This window comes from Physeter macrocephalus, chromosome 10 (assembly GCF_002837175.3).
Source record: "Physeter macrocephalus isolate SW-GA chromosome 10, ASM283717v5, whole genome shotgun sequence".
NCBI lineage: Eukaryota > Metazoa > Chordata > Mammalia > Artiodactyla > Physeteridae > Physeter > Physeter macrocephalus.
In genome coordinates, this window is record NC_041223.1 from 16336032 (window position 1) to 16354445 (window position 18414).

General features: G+C 38.6%; 1 protein-coding gene across 1 annotated transcript in view; it reads left to right on the plus strand.

Moving 5' to 3' along the window:
• The window catches only part of PPIL4 (peptidylprolyl isomerase like 4), a 34999-nt gene extending 16862 nt beyond the window's left edge, over positions 1-18137 (plus strand). Inside the window, exons 10-13 of the mRNA XM_007107918.4 lie at positions 3490-3601; positions 6302-6398; positions 11441-11588; positions 17607-18137. Coding sequence (XP_007107980.1) covers positions 3490-3601; positions 6302-6398; positions 11441-11588; positions 17607-17858 — 609 coding nt within the window. The 3' untranslated portion in view covers positions 17859-18137. The remainder of the gene's footprint in view (positions 1-3489; positions 3602-6301; positions 6399-11440; positions 11589-17606) is intronic.
• Positions 18138-18414: the final 277 nt, after the last annotated feature.

Genomic DNA, 18414 nt, shown 5'->3' on the forward strand with positions numbered 1-18414 from the left:
GGGCTTTCTCTAGTTGCGGCGAGCGGGGGCTACTCTTCGTTGCGGTGCACGGGCTTCTCATTGCAGTGGCTTCTCTTGTTGCGGAGCACGGGCTCTAGGCACACGGGCTTCAGTAGTTGTGGCACACGGGCTCAGTAGTTGTGGCGCCCGGGCTTAGTTGCTCCGTGGCATGTGGGATCTTCCCGGACCAGGGATCAAACCCGTGTCCCCCGCATTGGCAAGCATATTCTTAACCATTGTGCCACTGGGGAAGTCCCTGAGGTGAATCTTTTGTAGCCTTTCTCTTTTCTTGAAAATTAGATTAAGCTACATTATTCTGCTTCATAATTCTCATGAGCGGTAGCCTCTTTGTAAGTGTCCATCGCTGAGTCTTTTTTGCATGTTATGCAAGTTCTCTATGCTTTGGATAATCTGATCAAAATTTTTTTAAAACTGAGGAATGAAATACATGCCAAAAATGTGCAGCTCATGAGTGAACAGCTTGATGAATTAATCACAGTTAATACACCCATGTAAATCACCACCCAGGTCAAGAAATAAAACGCCAGCAGAAAAAAAATTACCAGAATCCCAGAGGCCCCACCTGTGTCCCCATCCACAAACTTCCCCATTGCTGCTACTTCTGATGTCATAGATTTTGTCTAATTTTAAACTTGATATCAGTGTAAACACGATGTGTGTTTTTGGTGTCTAGCTTCTTTTGCTCAGTGTTAACATCTGTAAGATTTGTTCATTACTGCATGTAGCTTTTAACTTTTTTGTTAATTTTCATTGGAAATACAGTATTTTATGTGTGTATGTAAATTTTCACTGACATATAGTATTTTATTGTGTGTATGTAAATTTTCATTGCCATATGGTATTTCATTGCGTGTATATAACATTATTTAGATTTCCAGGCTGCTGTTGATGGACATTTGGGTCTTCCCCAGTTTTGGCTACTATGAATGGTGCTGCTCTAAACCATTTCTGTCATGTCTTTCAGTGTACAAATGTATGCATTTTTGGGTATATATCCAAGAGGGAATTGCTGGGTCATAGGGTAGGTGTAGCTTCAGGAGATAATTCCAGTCAGCTTTCCAAAGGGATTATCCTAATTTTCACTTCCACTAGCAATGTATGGGAGTCCCTGTTATTCTTTAGCTTTACCAACTCTTGGTATGGTCTGTCTTTTTTTCTTTTTTTAAAAAAATTAATTAATTAATTAATTAATTTATGGCTGTGTTGGGTCTTAGTTTCTGTGCGAGGGCTTTCTCTAGTTGCGGCGAGCGGGGGCCACTCTTCATTGCGGTGCACGGGCCTCTCACTATCGTGGCCTCTCTTGTTGCGGAGCACAGGCTCCAGACACGCAGGCTCAGTAGTTGTGGCTCACGGGCCCAGCTGCTCCGCGGCATGTGGGATCTTCCCAGACCAGGACTCGAACCCGTGTCCCCTGCATTGGCAGGCAGACTCTCAACCACTGCGCCACCAGGGAAGCCCTGGTCTGTCTTTTAAATTTTATCCACTCTGGTGGGTGTGCAGTGGTATCTTATTGTGGTTTTATTTTGCATTTTCCTGATTAAGCCCCTTTTCATATGTTTATTGCCATTTAAACATCCTTTATAAAAATGAAGTACCTGTTCAAGACTTGGCCACTTTGGGATTGGGTGTTTGTGCCTTTTTATTGATTTGTAAGAATTCTTTGTACTTTCTGGGTACAAACTCTTTTTTTGGTTGTATGTGTTGCAAGTATCTGCTGCTCAGTGGATTGCCTTTTTCCCTTTCTTAATGGTGTCTTTTGATAAGCAGAAATTTCTAATTTTTAGTTCAGTTTGTCAGCTTTTCTTCCTTATTGCCTATTTTTAAAGATGTCTGACTACCTGAAGTCATGAAAATATTCTCTATGCTATCTTTAGAAGCTTTGTTGTGAAATTATGTTTCCCATTTAGATCTGAAATTTGATTTTTGTATATTATGTATGTCATGTTAAGTTTCATTTTTCTTGCATAAGATAGCCAGGTGACCCAGCAAAATTCGTTAAAAAGGTTGACCCATTCGCATAGCTCTTAAGTACCAACTTTGTCATGAATCAGGTGTCCACATGTGTAAAGTCTGTTTCTGGATGCCGCGCTGTTGCACTGGTCTATTTGTCTGTCCTTGCACCACTCTCAAATTGCGTGAATTACTATAGCTTTATAATGTCTTGGTATCTGGTAGTGTGAGTCCTCCAACTTTGTTCTTCTTAAAGATTTTCTTGGATATTTTTGTCCTTTGCATGCATTTCCATATGTGTTTTTTATAATTTTTAATTGAAGTGCAGTTGATTTACAGTGTTGTGTTTAATCTAAATTTTGAAGAGATTCCTTAACTATTGTTTAGGTATAAGTAAATTGAGTATTTGCAAATACTATCCTCCTGAAAAAAAGTATCTGAGAACTTTCTCTTTGGGGAAATGGCACAGTGATGGAATTATGCCTGCCTAAGGGTCATCAGTCAGATTTATCAAACATGCACTGATTGCCTACCATGTGCCAGATGATGGTCTAAATGATGTAGATCCAAAGATGAATAAAATTTTGTCCCTTGGAGTTTATATTCCATTTAATTCTTGACATACATTGTAAATAAATATTATAACTAGTTCTTTTATCTGCTTCTCTTTGGATTGTTTCTAGTTGAGTTGTGAACAGACCAAAACATAAGTTTCCAGGGACCTAGGAGAAAATTGATCAGTGCTGGATTGAAATGTGTCATTTCTAGTCTTCAGATGTCAGAAATGGGGATGTAGGGCTTGCGAAGTTACTGACAAGCATTCTTATGTAACATAGACCTTGGTATCATAGGCCCACAATCCATTATCCAAAACCCTTGGGAATAGCTGTTCCCATTTCAGACTTTTTCAGAATTTAGAAATGTAATACTGCGTGTTTGTGTGTGTGTGCAACGCACATATCTCTGGATTATGTGACACACTTCTGGGTCAGCATTCCATAATCACAGAAATACTTTTGCTGTGAAAACAAATGAATATTTATACTAAGTAGAATAAGTTAAGGTTTATCCTTCCATTACGTTTTGCTGTCACATGGATTTTAACACCAAATTTATAAAAACAAGTTTTCAGGATATTTTTGGGTTTTGAGTAAAAGGTATTATAGATTTGTATAACACAGTTGGTAAGTAAATGTATGTGCACTGCAATCAGACTGCCTCGGTTCAAATCCTGGCTCTCGCCCTTGCCAACTGTGTGCCCTTTAGCAACTTCTGTACCTCTCTAAACCTCTGTTTTCTCTTTGAGAAAATGGAGGTAATAATAGGTAATACGTCATAGGATTGTTAGCAGAGTTAATTGAGAGAATAGATGCAAAGCATTTAACAGCATTTGGTGCATAGTAAGTATTCAAATTTTAGTTTTAGTAACAAGAAGCTTTTTGTATTTTCAGTATTTGTTCTAGCTGCAGAAATCTTTTCCATAAAGATTTATGCTTGAGTTTTTATAATTACTATCAGGAAGAAGATTGTGAGAAAGCATTCTTCAAAATGGACAATGTACTTATAGATGACAGAAGAATACATGTGGACTTTAGCCAGTCTGTTGCAAAGGTTAAATGGAAAGGAAAAGGTATGTTGATTCATCTTCCTTTGTTTCTGTTCTGCTTTGCTTCGTGTGTGTGTGTGTGTGTGTGTGTGTGTATCTCTTTTGACAGTGCTGTTAATTAGAAATGTTCAGTGATGTAACTCCTGCTATTTGATTTTACCTAGCTGCTATCTAGTATATAAGATGGGGGTATGTGTGTGTAAGTGTGTATATTTGTATTTTTTTAAAATTTTTACTGAAGTATAATTGATTTACAATGTTGTGTTAGTTTCAGGTGCACAGCAAAGTGATTCAGTTATACATATATATATATCTACTCTTTTTTAGATTCTTTTCCCATGTAGGTCATTACAGAGTATTGAGTAGTGTTCCCTGTGCTATATAGTAGGTTCTTATTAGTTATCTATTTTATATATTGTAGTGTGTATATGTCAAGCCCAATCTCCCCATTTATCTCACTATCCCATCCCCCTGTTAACCATAAGATTGTTTTCTGCATCTGTAACTCTATTTCTATTTTGTAAATAAGTTCATTTGTACTGTTGTTTTAGATTCCACATATAAGTGATATCATATGATATTTGTTCTTCTCTATCTGATGTGTATTTTAAACTGATGATGAATATATTTTCTATGTTTGACTGTATTATAAATTACTTATAATTACCCATTGCAGACATAATGTTTCCAAAGTAATTATCATTTGGTGGTTTGGCTCTTCTAGATGCAAAACTCTTAAAAATTCTTTTTTCTGGGGCTTCCCTGGTGGCACAGTGGTTAAGAATCCACCTGCCAGTGCAGGGGACATGGGTTTGAGCCGTGGTCTGGGAAGATCCCACATGCTGCGGAGCAGCTAAGCCCGTGTGCCTAGAGCCTGTGCTCCGCAACAAGAGAAGCCACCAGGATGAGAAGCCCGCGCACCGCAACAAAGAGTAGCTCCCGCTCGCCACAACTAGAGAAAACCCATGCACATCAGCAAAGATCCAATGTAGCCAAAAACAAGTAAATTTATTTATTTATTTATTATTTTTTTTTTTTTTCGGTACGCAGGCCTCTCACCGTTGTGGCCTTTCCCGTTGCGGAGCACAGGCTCCGGACGCACAGGCCCAGCGGCCACGGCTCACGGGCCCAGCCGCTCCGCGGCATGTGGGATCTTCCCGGACCGGGGCACGAACCCGTGTCCCCTGCATCGGCAGGCGGATTCTCAACCACTGTGCCACCAGGGAAGCCCCTAGAAGTAAATTTTTTTAAAAAAATTCTTTTTTATAAAGTTTGTTGGTTTTAGTTGTCATATGGTACAAAATTGAAAAGATCTGTGTACTAGGTCCTATCCCTACACATATGACATATCCCACATATGCATATATATGTCAAATTTCTGCTAGTGGTAGCATAACAGACTTAAGGTTGAATCTGTGTATACTGAAATACTACGGGTTTTTGATTGCTGATGCAGTGTTTTTATTTATTTATTTTTTATAAATTTATTTATTTATTCTTGGCTGCATTGGGTCTTTCTTGTTGCGCGCGGGCTTTTCTCTAGTTGTGGCAAGCGGGGGCTACTCTTTGATGCGGTGCGTGGGCTTCTCATTGCAGTGGCTTCTCTTGTTGAGCATGGGCTCTAGGCACACGGGCTTCAGTACCTGTGGCACGTGGGCTCAGTAGTTGTGGCTCGCGGGCTCTAGAGCGCAGGCTCTAGTTGAGGAGCAAGGGCTTAGTTGCTCCGCGGCATGTGGAAACTTCCCAGACCAGGGCTTGAACCTGTGTCCTCTGCATTGGCAGGCGGATTCTTAACCACTGCACCACCAGGGAAGCCCGGCAGGTGGGTTCTTAACCACTGTGCCACCAGGGAAGTTCCTGAGATAATTCTGTATATTATGGTTTCACATTTTAAAAAATTGAACATGTGTACCATTCACAGTGCTAAGTACTTTTCCTAATAGCCTTGTTTAATGATTCCAACAGCATTGTGAAATGTTGATATGATTTTCAGTTCCTAAATGAAGAGAATGACTTTCAGAGAATTGACGTGTCCTACCTAGGACCTCCCACTAGAGTCAAAATTTGAATCCCAAACTTCTCAGTTTGCTCTGTTGCTCCTTCTACTATATACTATAACTGCTTCATCCATAGTGAGACTTCTAATGACAGGCACATGGCACATATTTTTCAGTGATGAAATGATGCCTGTTTGTTACAGTTACCAGTATTTTAACTCTTATAGTTCTCTGTTTCACACTTATATGAAACTTTGCCTACTGGCCCTTTTCCTTTACAGAGCTTCTGGAATTGCCAAATAGATTCATCTTGTCTTTGACGCTTATAAGCCTCTCAGATCTCAGACACAGGTCCCAAGCCCTCAATTTCATTTGGGCCTAATGTTCTCATAGACTTAATGGCTCTACTTGAACCCTGAATTATTTTCCAGTGACTGTATTCACTGTGTAATTTAGGATTTGGAAGTTTGGTGTTGTAATATGCATGTATGTCATTAGGGGGCAGCATCTGGCTACCTAGCAAAATGGATATCTGATTTCAGTTAAAATAGTGGTGGAGAATGAATTACGATGATTCTTTTGTTTTCTTCTCAGCCTTTTTCTATCCCCTGATATATATGCCACTTATAAAATAGTTCTTATATATTATACCTCTTATAAAATTATTGTTCTTGATGAATCAGGTGATTTTCTTACTAGGTTGTTTCTTCTTTTTTTAAATAAATAGGTGGGAAATACACCAAGAGTGATTTCAAGGAGTATGAAAAGGAACAGGATAAACCATCTAATTTGGTTCTGAAAGATAAAGTAAAGCCCAAACAGGAGTATCCTTCACAAGAACCAGTTGCTCAATACGTATTGACCATCCAATCTGGAGAGTTGAGTGTGATACCTCATAAAAAGGCTATAGAAGACAAGTTCCTGAATCCAGATGGTTTGTGAAGAAATCACTTAGTTTATTGTTATCTCTTTTCACCATTTTACATATGTATACTTTGTTTTTTCAGTATATTCTCTATTGTATGGAGAAAGTTAAGGTTGAAAGAAGTTTTGAGCTTAATTCTTTTACCTCCCTACACTTAGGTTAAGGTTATCTCTTATTCTCAGAAGATCTACAGGTAAGAGTTGTATTTTCTATATATAATCTTAATGTTTTAAATTTCTCATAGTCAGAAATTTCTTTGTTATAGCTAAGCTAAACGCTTTGTGTTAACCCTTCTTATATATTTAACTTCTTTGGAGTTGGTGAATATGTAGATAACAAAATCCTGTTGTTGTTTTACGTTATTAGATTGCTTCTTTCTGCATAATACATTGTCAGTCTAGCAACAAATATTTATTGGGCTCCTGTTGTGTACAAGAGTTGACTTTTATAGGATTAAAAAGAAATCCATTGACTTGACCCTTTAGTTTACAGATTCTTTCAAGTTTTAGGCTGAGACAAATAAGAAGCAATGAAACATACTTTTCATATTATGTCATTTTAGTTTGTTCAGTGATATTCTCATTATAAATCTATCACTCCATACATGGCAAAGGTTATTTCTTTTGTGATTCTTTCTCGTAAGTAGTTTCTTTGTTTCCTAGTTTCTGTTGGTGTTTTAGGGATTCTCTTTGCCCATACTATATAGACTTTTTTTTCCCAAGCATTCATCAGGAAAGATGAATATCAGGTTGACCTGTTAAATATTTTTTATTGTATTGGCTGTCTAATGCACAAAGCATTGTAAGGTGTTAGAGTTGGATAAAGTCTGGAGTATACTGACATAATCAGCATGAAAAGAGGCTTTCACATACAGACAAACCAAACAGTAAACTAAGATTGGTCTGAAAACATGGACATTAGAGGGGGTATGATTGAAATCTTAGAATCATAAAAGGTGTGGATGGAATACACTTGAGATTTATTCACCAAATCTTTGAAATTAAATTGAGGCCAGCCACTAGAAACTGCAGCTGGAAGAAGGGAAGTGTGTAGGACAAATGAAAGGAAGGTCAGCTGTGGAGTATAAAGTAGAAGGAGGCATCTTCCCCGCATAGTGGGTGTTCAGGCTGAAAAGGAAGGATACCTAGTATTAAAGTGTTTTAAATTCAAGATGATAGATTACTGAGAGTTAAGAAGGGAACTCGGTGTGTTTGAGAATCAGTCTCTAGGCCAGTGCTGTCTAACGGGACTTCCCGCAGTGATAGAAATGTGCTGTATCTCCACTGTCCAGTATGGCTGCTAACCATATGTGGTTATCGAGCGTGGAAAATGGACTGAGGAACTGGATTTTAAAACTTGTTTAATTTTAATTAATTTAAATTTAAACCACTACCCATGGCTAGTATTGAACAGTGCTGCTTTTAACCTTTTGAAGTTGATGGAGAAGACAGGTATGTCCTGGTGCAAACCACTATTCATTATTCACAAACAGCATGCTGAACAAGAGAAAGGAATTCATGAATCTGACCCAGTAGGATGATCTTTACATTTCTGGTAATTGATAGGTTTCATTTTAGCAAGTCATTTGTAATCTACAAATTATAGGTACAATTATAGAGAGACAGAACATATATCTTCATATGTAGCACACATATATATATTTTCACATACATTATTACCATGGTGAAGAAAGGGGATTCTGATGATAATCTAAGTACAGATAAGTCAATTAGAAAGACATGGGATGTACTTTATAGGTCACGAGAGAGAAGATGCTGTTAAACCATTAATAAGAAGATTCAAAAATAGAAGTAGAAGAGAGAAGTTTAACTTGGCTGCACTAGACCTCAGGGAAGTAATTGGGGAAAAGAGGACAGGGAGGTCACAAAGTAGGATTTTGGAGAGATTTGACATCTTCTAAAAGTCTTGATTGTAGTGGTGAGTAGAAGATAGTGGATGAGCAAGGAAGGAAGAGATACAGCAAGTGTCTTGGTGGTATTACAAGTAATCAGCCGATACTTATTTGGCATCTGTTACATGCCCAGTGAAGTTTCGCAATGAAATATAGCCCCTGGACCTTAAAGACATTAAGAACAGACATTAAATAATCACCATTAATTAAGTATGGCTAGAGTGTTGCAGAGAAGTGCATTTGTGGGATATGGGACTCATAATAGAGGTAAGGGGTCAGAGGATCCTCAAGTAATACTATAAGTAGTGACATTAAAGCTACAGCTTGAATATGGGGGAGAGGAGGGCTGAGGTGGGATTCTATCAATATTTTCTTTATCTTGGGCTTCCCTGGTGGTGCAGTGGTTGAGAGTCCGCCTGCCGGTGCAGGGGACACGGGTTCGTGCCCCGGTCCGGGAAGATCCCACATGCCGCGGAGCGGCTGGGCCCGTGAGCCATGGCCGCTGAGCCTGCACGTCCGGAGCCTGTGCTCCGCAACGGGAGAGGCCACAACAGTGAGAGGCCTGCATACCACATTAAAAAAAAAAATTTTTTTTTCTTTATCTGTGATCCATTAAATACAGTTTACATCTTGACTCAGTACAGTCCAAGTATAATCACTCTCACACACACACACACACACACACACACAATTGAAACAACAGTGTTATAAAATAATATTTTCATTAGATGCCATGTACCACTATTTTCTAGTCTATGTTATTTTAAAATGCTGGCTTTTGGTGACCCACTAACTGGATTTTACACCCCATTGATGGATTATGATCAGTAGTTTGAAACACTCTGAAGCTCCGAAGCACTTTTTTTTGAATAGTTTATTATTATTTTAAATATTTATTTATTTAGTTAGTTAGTTTTGGCTGCGTCGGGTGCGCGGGCTTTCTCTAGTTGCGGCGAGCGGGGACTACTCTTCATTTCGGTGCGCAGGCTTCTCATTGCGGTGGCTTCTCTTGTTGTGGAGCGCGGGCTCTAGGCGCGCGGGCTTCAGTAGTTGTGGCACCTGGGCTCAGTAGTTGTGGCTCACGGGCTCTAGAGCGCAGGCTCAGCAGTTGTGGCGCACGGACTTAGCTGCTCCGCGGCACACGGGATCCTCCCAGACCAGGGCTCGAACCCGTGTCCCCTGCATTGGCAGGCGGATTCTTAACCACTGCGCCACCAGGGAATCCCACTCTGAAGCACTTTGGACAGGGAGCAGCATGTGTAGAGCAAACACTGGGGTGAAATCATAGGCAAGGACTATTGAATTTGTATCTGGAGAAGGAGACCATCCAGAAGGTACAGTGGAAACACTGCGACATGGTATAAGGGAGAAAAGAAGTTGGAGATAATGGAGTAATAATAGCATGGTACAGGCTGATTAGCTGTCGTTAGCCGTCTTGTGAAAAGCCAGAAGTTGCAGTGTTTTCCTACTGAATGAGACATCGCTGAGGAAGCATAGAGCTGTGGCATGGTGAAACCCTAGTCCTGAGGGAAGTGTGTGTACTGTTACTCTAGTCCCACACCACGCCACTAAAATAGCTCTGTGTTTGGGGCTTCCTCCTAGTCTTTCTTTTGAAAACCACTATAGTCCTTGTCAGCCTTCCTCAGAATCTGCTTTAGAGTTTAAGATTATTTTTAGAACAGGTGCTAATAGTCTTACACTTTCTCTTATTCTAAGACATTATAGTATATTAAACACTTATTTCTGAATTAAAACATATATTATTACAATTTTTATAACATTTATGTGAAATTTAAAAATGATTCACTCATAGTTCTACCACCTAGGCAAATTATACTTTTTATTTCTCCTTGCTCCCCTCAAGCCTTGATCTTTTATAAAGCTTTAGAAAGTTATAATCACTGTGGTGTATACAGTCTTTGCTTCAAGCTTTTTCCACTTTTAATTTTTTATAAACACCGTTCCAGGTTGTTTAATAGCATTCATTTGTCATTGTTCATAACTTCCTTTATAGTAATATATCAGTTGAAATACCCTGATGTATTTAAGTATAGCTTTATTACTAGGCTATTTATTGTTCTTAGTTTCTGTTATTAAAAATAATCCTAAAAAAAAAAATCCTGTTATGTATACAGTTGGCCCTCTGTATCTGCAGGTTCCGCATCCATGGATTTCCAACTGTAGATGGAAAATATTCAGGAAAAGTATTCCAGAAAGTTCCAAAAAGCAAAACTTCAATTTGCTATGCAGGCAGCTATTTACTAGCATTTATGTTGTATTTACAACTGTTTACATAGCATTTACATTGTGTTAGGTTTTTAAGTAATGAGATGATTTGAAGTATAAAGGAGGATGTGCTGTAGGTTATATGCAAACACTATGCCATTTATATAAAGGACTTGAGCATCTGAAGCTTTTAGTATCCTCAGGGGATCCTGGAACTAATCGCCTGTGGATAATGAGGGACAGCTGTGCTTATGTTCGTTTAACTTAGTGTTATTTTATTTTTTATAAATTCTTATTTGAATTTAAACATGATAACTATTGATAATGCATTGCTAAATTTTCTCCTATAGGACTGAACTAATTTACACTCAAAAGAAGAGTCACATGAGGGTATTTTTCATCTATACAGCTTCTCTGGCATTGGGGTTTATAGTGTCTTAATTTTTTCTAGTTAAAAATGTGCCTCATTTTCTAAGTTTAAGTTTTTCATTATTGACAAATAAGCTTCCTTATTTTTTATGCTACATATATTTTTCATTTTTTTTTTTACTCTCTATATTTTTGGCCCACTTACCAATTTATAACCATTTATTAAAGACAGGTGTTCTTTTCATTTTTCCTGACTCTGTAATGAAGTAAAATATGAATTAGTTTTGTTTTAGAAATATACTCTATGCTTCTGAGATGCTTCTTGCTTTAAAAAGTTATCTTTAACCTCATGGCCTCCTTTGTTTACCAGATTCTTATGTTTTGATGTATTACCGGTGTCAGTTCTCATGTTTGTCCTTAACTAGCTGCTGCAGTGCAAAATATGATCTTATACTAGATGAGCAGGCAGAAGACTCAAAGTCAAGTTACTCACACATAAGTAAAAAACACAAGAAGAAAACCCGCCACTGCTCTGAAGAAAAAGAAGATGAGGACTATATGCCAGTCAAAAATACAAATCAGGTACTTACTGATATTCAGACTTAGCTGTAGAGAAATAAATATTTCATCCATTTGTAAATTACATCTTAATTTAGGAGATAAGGGTATAGTCCTGAACAGGGATGGATGTGTTCCTAACTCTTAAGATGTAGAATGGTTTCACTAGGGTAATGAACTTTAATTTTCAAGAATATATATAACAGATTATAAAATATTGTTTTTGAAATAGCTGAATATATCATATAGTTCCACATTGTGAAGCAAGAGTGATTTTCATACCTGTGGACACTCACTTATTCCCATCAAAAACAAGTGTGGTTATGGTAAAAAAGTTCTTCTAATGTATTATGTTAATTTATCACCAAGTGTTATGTACAGCACTTAACAGCTCTTGAGGTTTTAGGACCTGAAAAACGTTTATGCCCTTCCATATGGTATATATGAAATAAAAGCAGCACTAATAATTAGTTTGATCATCCCCAAAGCTTTCCTGAACAATACATTTTCTAAGACAATGATAATAAAAATTCCCCAAAGAAAATTAATTATAAAGAGAAGAAATCATTTCCAGCCTGCATTTTGGCTCTCAGTTAATTGAAAAGCAGATTACGTTATATTCCCTTGCTATGGTTTTTGCCACGTAAGGACATTTCAACCTGGGCCCTGGTAGATGAGGGGCTTTCAGTTGGCAGAGGGGACTCAAGACTGTGAGAATGTTAAGCAAAGACACTGAGATGGAGAGATGTAGTGTGATTGGCAAAGTAAAGGATTTGCTGTCAGAAAAGCTGGGTTTAGATTTCTACGTTGCTAATCATTGATGTGACCTCATCAAATTATTTAACTTTCTTGAGCCACAGTTTCCTCCTCTGTGAAATTGAGATAATAGTTATTGTCCAGGCACAGTAAGATTAAGTGAAGAACAAAAAATGTGTGTGCAAACATTTTCTACACTGGCTGTTACTATTATTTTTACAGTCAAATCATTGTGTTTTAAATCACTTGGAATAATTTCTCTCTGGTAATGCCATTAACTGGATTCATATTTCAATTAACTTCTTCTTTTTGATGTTTAAGGATAGCTTAAAATTTTTTCGTTTGTTTTGTAATTTTAAAAATTAATTGTATGGGGCTTCCCTGGTGGCGCAGTGGTTGAGAGTCCGCCTGCCGATGCAGGGGACACGGGTTCGTGCCCCGGTCGGGGAGGATCCCGCGTGCCGCGGAGCGGCTGGGCCCGTGAGCCATGGCCGCTGAGCCTGCGCATCTGGAGCCTGTGCTCCGCAACGGGAGAGGCCACAACAGTGAGAGGCCCGCGTACTGCAAAAAAAAAAAAAACAAAAACAAAAACAATTAATTGTATGGTTCCAAAGTAAAATCTACAAAATGGTACATATAGAAAACCTAGCTTCATCCCTGTCCTTTCCCCCTTTTCTTCTTTCCCCAAAGGTAACCATTTTATGTGTTTTATGGTTTATTCTTCATTTTAAAAATTTTCAGCAAATGCATTTTTAAAAAATTAATTAATTTTTGGCTGCGTTGGGTCTTTGTTGCTGCGTGTGGGCTTTCTCTAGTTGCGGCGAGGGGGGGCTACTCGTTGCGGTGCGCGGACTTCTCATTGTGGTGGCTTCTCCTGTTGCGGAGCACGGGCTCTAGGCGCGCGGGCTTCAGTAGTTGCAGCACGCAGGCTCAGTAGTTGTGGCTCATGGGCTCTAGAGCGCAGGCCCAGTAGTTGTGGCGCACGGGCTTAGTTGCTCCGTGGCATGTGGGATCTTCCCGGACCAGGCCTCGAACCCGTGTCCCCTGCATTGGCAGGTGGATTCTTAACCACTGCGCCACCAGGGAAGCCCCATATTTTATATTGTTCTTAGCACCCTATTTTCTAGACAGCCGATCTTCCTACTCCTTGCTGTCATCCAGCAGAGATCTAATCTCTCGCCTTTCCATAGCCCTTTTACTACTTAGAGATTGCCATCATTTATGCCCTGCCCTCAGTTTTTAAGTTACATCCTTGTCAATCCTTCAAGTAATCCTCACATGAATCAGTAATAGTAACATCTCTGGTGTCCTTATAATGCGAGATGGATACTATTGTCTCCATTCACAGCAAAGAAAGTAAAGAATAAAGAGTTTCAGCCACTTGCCAGTGGTTTTACACAGCTAATAAGTAATGGAACCACAATTTAAATCTGGACTTGTACCCTTACTGCTGTTCCTCTTACTTGGAATATATTTCTGTCAGTTTCTTTTCTAAATCTTCTTACCTGGAATATATTCCTGTCAGCAGTTTTCCTTCCTAACTCCAGTTGTTAATTCTAATATAATTTGTCTCATAGTATAATATTCCAGTGTCATCCAATAGGAACATCTCCCTCTTAGTTTTTATACTCTATTAATTTAGCCGAAGATCACCCCAACATCTTTTTTAATGGTGGCTGTATCACACTTCTGTGAATATTTAGCAGGTTTTCCACTAAAACTCCTTAATCCCCCCACCCACCATGTGTTGCTTTTAGCTACAGCTCCTCATCCTGCGCTTGTACATGGATTCTTCGATGAATTTAGGCCCGAAATACATATTGGTGTGTTTGAGATAATCAGACATCTTAAAAAACTCCAGGGCTTCCCTGGTGGCGCAGTGGTTGAGAGTCCGCCTGCCGATGCAGGGGACACGGGTTCGTGCGCTGGTCCGGGAAGATCCTACATGCCGCGGAGCGGCTGGGCCCGTGAGCCATGGCTGCTGAGCCTGGGCGTCCGGAGCCTGTGCTCCGCAATGGGAGAGGCCACGACAGTGAGAGGCCCGCATACAGAAAAAAAAAAACAAAAAAAACAAACAAACAAAAAAATCTCCAGAGACTGGCTCCATTTTAAGTCTGGGGTTCCCACCCTTGCACCCCTGCCTTTTTGTGAATGTTTTTTATTTTGCTGTTTTATTACTTAAAACTTTACAGTAGCAGTAGCAAATGTCTTTCTCTTTCTGCAATAATATTCTAACTTCATCTTTCCCTTCGAAGTGTATTAAAGCAATTGTTTCTGATTTTGTACTTTGATTTAATAATATAGCTGTACGAATTTTCTTTCTAATAAAATACCATCCATTTTTAAGATTTCAGTGGGCCCAGTTTTTTTCTGTTATTCTGCTTTTTATCCTTTTGATTTTAATCTCAAAAATATAATCATTAAAGGGAGTTTTCAGTGCTAGGGAATTTTCAGGCAGAGCTCGAATTCTCCTGTTTGGTGGTGTTCTGCTTGGTGAGCTTAGTTTCCTAAGAATGCTTTAACTTCTTCAAGTGCTTTGTTTTTTATTGAATGGCAGCCTTACTGTTCAATTCGAAATCTCTGTTTAATTTTTCCACCGCATGTCTTAATTTCAGAGATGGTTACTGTGTTCTTGAGGTTTGAGTTTTACTGGGGTTACAGGAAATGAGTACTCAGCCGTGGGCTGCCTGGCTGAGAAGTACTCAGACTACTTGCCTGTCCTCCTCTGTCGTTTTCATAGGTGTTCAGTATTCTTATAATTTGGGACTCTGTTTTTGTTGTCATTTTAATCTTTTAATATTATTTTAGTGATTTAGATGTAACTAAACCTCTGATTTACTCCCAGAGACCTCAGCAAGGACAGTTTTTGGTTGATTTTTAAATTTTTGACTACTAAACATGAAATTATTGGCTCGGTTAAGCTGAGTGCCTTAAATTGGCCATTTTATGGTGTTCTTTTTCTTTCTTTCTTTCTTTCTTTTTTTCAGCTGCTTGTTTGTTTAATCATCTTGTCTTATGTCTTAAACGTATAAAACAAATAGAATTTTTAAAAGTCCATACTGGAAAGGACTTAGAGCTCGTGTGATTCGTTTCCCTCACCTTAGATATGAAGATCCTGACCCCACAAGCCCATGGGCCTTATAGTTTAGTGGGAGGACTGGAAGTTTAACATTTATTTTAATTCAGTTGGATGTGGTATTATTTTTTTCATTACTCTATACCACCCCCTTTTCAATTTTTATGTATAGAGTTACTGATCAATGAAATAATTATCTCCAACCTATGGGGATCTCCTGAGTCTCAGTTTCCTTATATCTGGAAGGAGGATAATACTGCACTCCAAAAGCGCTTAGCACTGTGCAAGCACGTACTTAGATCTGTTCTAATATGGCTTCATCCAGCTGCCTAAACTTTTCTCCTTCACACATACAGTACTCATTCTTCCTTGCTTTTCAGTTTTCACTTACACTCCTTGCATTAGCCTTCTTGAAGCCATTCCAAGCCCTAACCCACTCATCCTTTGAGACTCATCTCAAGTCCGTTATAACGTCTCTATGAAACCTTCACTGATAAATCTAACCTCAAGAGCATTTCTTGTTTGACACATCTCCTAAATGGCAAAGACCATTTGAACCTAGAGCTGCCCGACTTCAAAGCTTGTGTAGCTTTGAAAACTGTGCCAAGTAGGAGAGGTTTTTAAGGTTTCAGTCCATTTCAGATTTTCAGCTTAGTCAATTTTTTCAAAGAATTAAATACTGCACAATCTTTTCTCTCTCTCTCTTATTTTAAACACTCAAAGCATTTAAGTGCCTGTTTGTATAATAATGTGCTGAAGACTTTATAGGATTATACATCAGCTAAAACAGTCTCTCCATTGGAAAGGTTTCTTGCCTCAACCGGTACAGAAATAAGTACCAGGTGTACAGTCAGAATAGTACATAGATATTTACATGTTGTGTATGTTACAGGAAGCACAAAAAATTCTTTTATCTAGGGATGTCACATTTTCCTCGAAAATAGTTGATAAAAGGTTAAGCTGAACTACCTACTCTTTTTCTACCTCCAGGACTCTTATAGAATGACAAGAACTGTTGGTATTGTGTGGGAAATCATGAATCAGTTTATAGTGAGGTATTCCACAAACACTGCGGAATATAACAATCATGTTAGGTCTGTTTTCACATACTGCAATCTCTATGCCAGGCATAATGTACAGTATCTGGATAGTATATGGAATAATTGTGAATCATTTGCTTAAAACCCAGTCCTTAACCATGGGTTTTCATCACTTGGATTTTAAACCTTGATATTTACATCTACCATAATAATGTCTAAGGTGATAGAGTTGCCCACCTGGGAGTTCAGTCCTTAGAATTTTGCCTTTCCTTTGAGAAATCTTTTAAGAAAGTTGAATTTTATGAACTATTCTTGAAAGAGCATTGGCTCTGGTGTCTTTAGATTTCAGCCACGTGTGGAGGTACTCATTTTAATCAAGGATAAGACACAAGCAGAGATAGAATTGTTGTGTTGTAACTAGCCCTTTTTTGTATATGGAAACATTACAACTGCTCTTTAGTTATTGAGAATAGAACTAAATGTACCCACTTTGTTGTCTTTGGGGCAATGAATTATTTCAGTGTTTCTTAACTCATTTTAAAGAAATATGTCAGTAATGATTTTAATAAAAACATCAGCTTGGTCTAAACCAGAAAATTTATTTAGAGATTTAGAGAGGAGCTGTTACCAAAAAAGACTTTAAAAATAATTGCTCAGACCCAAGTATTCAGAATCTGTTTTCTCCTCTTTAGACTGATTGACCTGTCTAAAACATCTTCTGGCTATGTTATTTAAATGATGTCTTCTTTATAGGATTCTTATGGGGATTTTAGTAGTTTCATTGTAGATCAGTGATGGAACCACATTTTGGGGGAGTGGAGAGGGGGAGGTGGAAATGTGAACGCACATAACCAGAATTCTTGGTATTGCAATTTCACCCTAAAGCCTTCTTATTTCAATTGGGCTGTTTCAGTTCCTTGTTTTTGGATCTGATCTTTCAGTTCAGCTGAAATAGTAAGTACAGAATAATGAGATTGATGAGAAAATGGTTAAGTCTTTCTGAATTATTTTTGCTTTTTAACTTACAAGATTCTTGGCCTTAGTGGTAGTGTTCAAATTTGAGCTGTTAAAACTGCTTGCTAATGGAGGACTTGTCTAAGTTTTGTTGATAGTGTGTACAGAATGATGATTTTACTGATTCACTTATACCTCTCTCTATTCCTTTGACAGGATATCTACAGGGAAATGGGCTTTGGTCACTATGAAGAAGAAGAAAGTTGTTGGGAGATGCAAAAGAGTGAAAAGAGAGACCGACCTCAAAACCGAAGTCGTAGCCGATCTCGAGAAAGGGATGGCCACTATAGTAATAGTCACAAATCCAAATACCAGACAGATCCCTATGAAAGAGAAAGGAGTAAAAAGAGAGAACGAAGCAGGAGTCCCAAGAAATCCAAAGATAAAGAAAAATCTAAGTACAGATGAAAGTTGAAGAATCAGACATGAGTGGCTAACATATTTGCTCTTGTATAACTTCGAGTACCAGACGTTCAGATTTTGTGTCAAAGCAGTTAAAGACACTGCCTGTTATTTTTTTTTCACAGTAGGATTATAGCCCTTTTAGATTAATACTGATTGTACAGGGCACTGAAAGAAATAAAGAATTGAACATTTTCTTTGTATACTTTTTTACACTAATTTTATTGTTATACATAAATAGTGGTCTTCATTTTTAAAGTCTTTCATATTTTTCAGTCTTTTTTTTTTTTTTTTTTTTTTTTTTTTTTTTTGTGGTATGCGGGCCTCCCTCTGTTGTGGCCTCTCCCGTCGCGGAGCACAGGCTCCGGACGCGCAGGCTCAGCGGCCATGGCTCACGGGCCCAGCCGCTCCGCGGCACGTGGGATCCTCCCAGACCGGGGCGCGAACCCGGTTCCCCTGCATCGGCAGGCAGACGCGCAACCACTGCGCCACCAGGGAAGCCCCTGGTCTTTATTTTTAATGAAGTATTTCATGCCTACAAAAATACACAAACGTGTATATA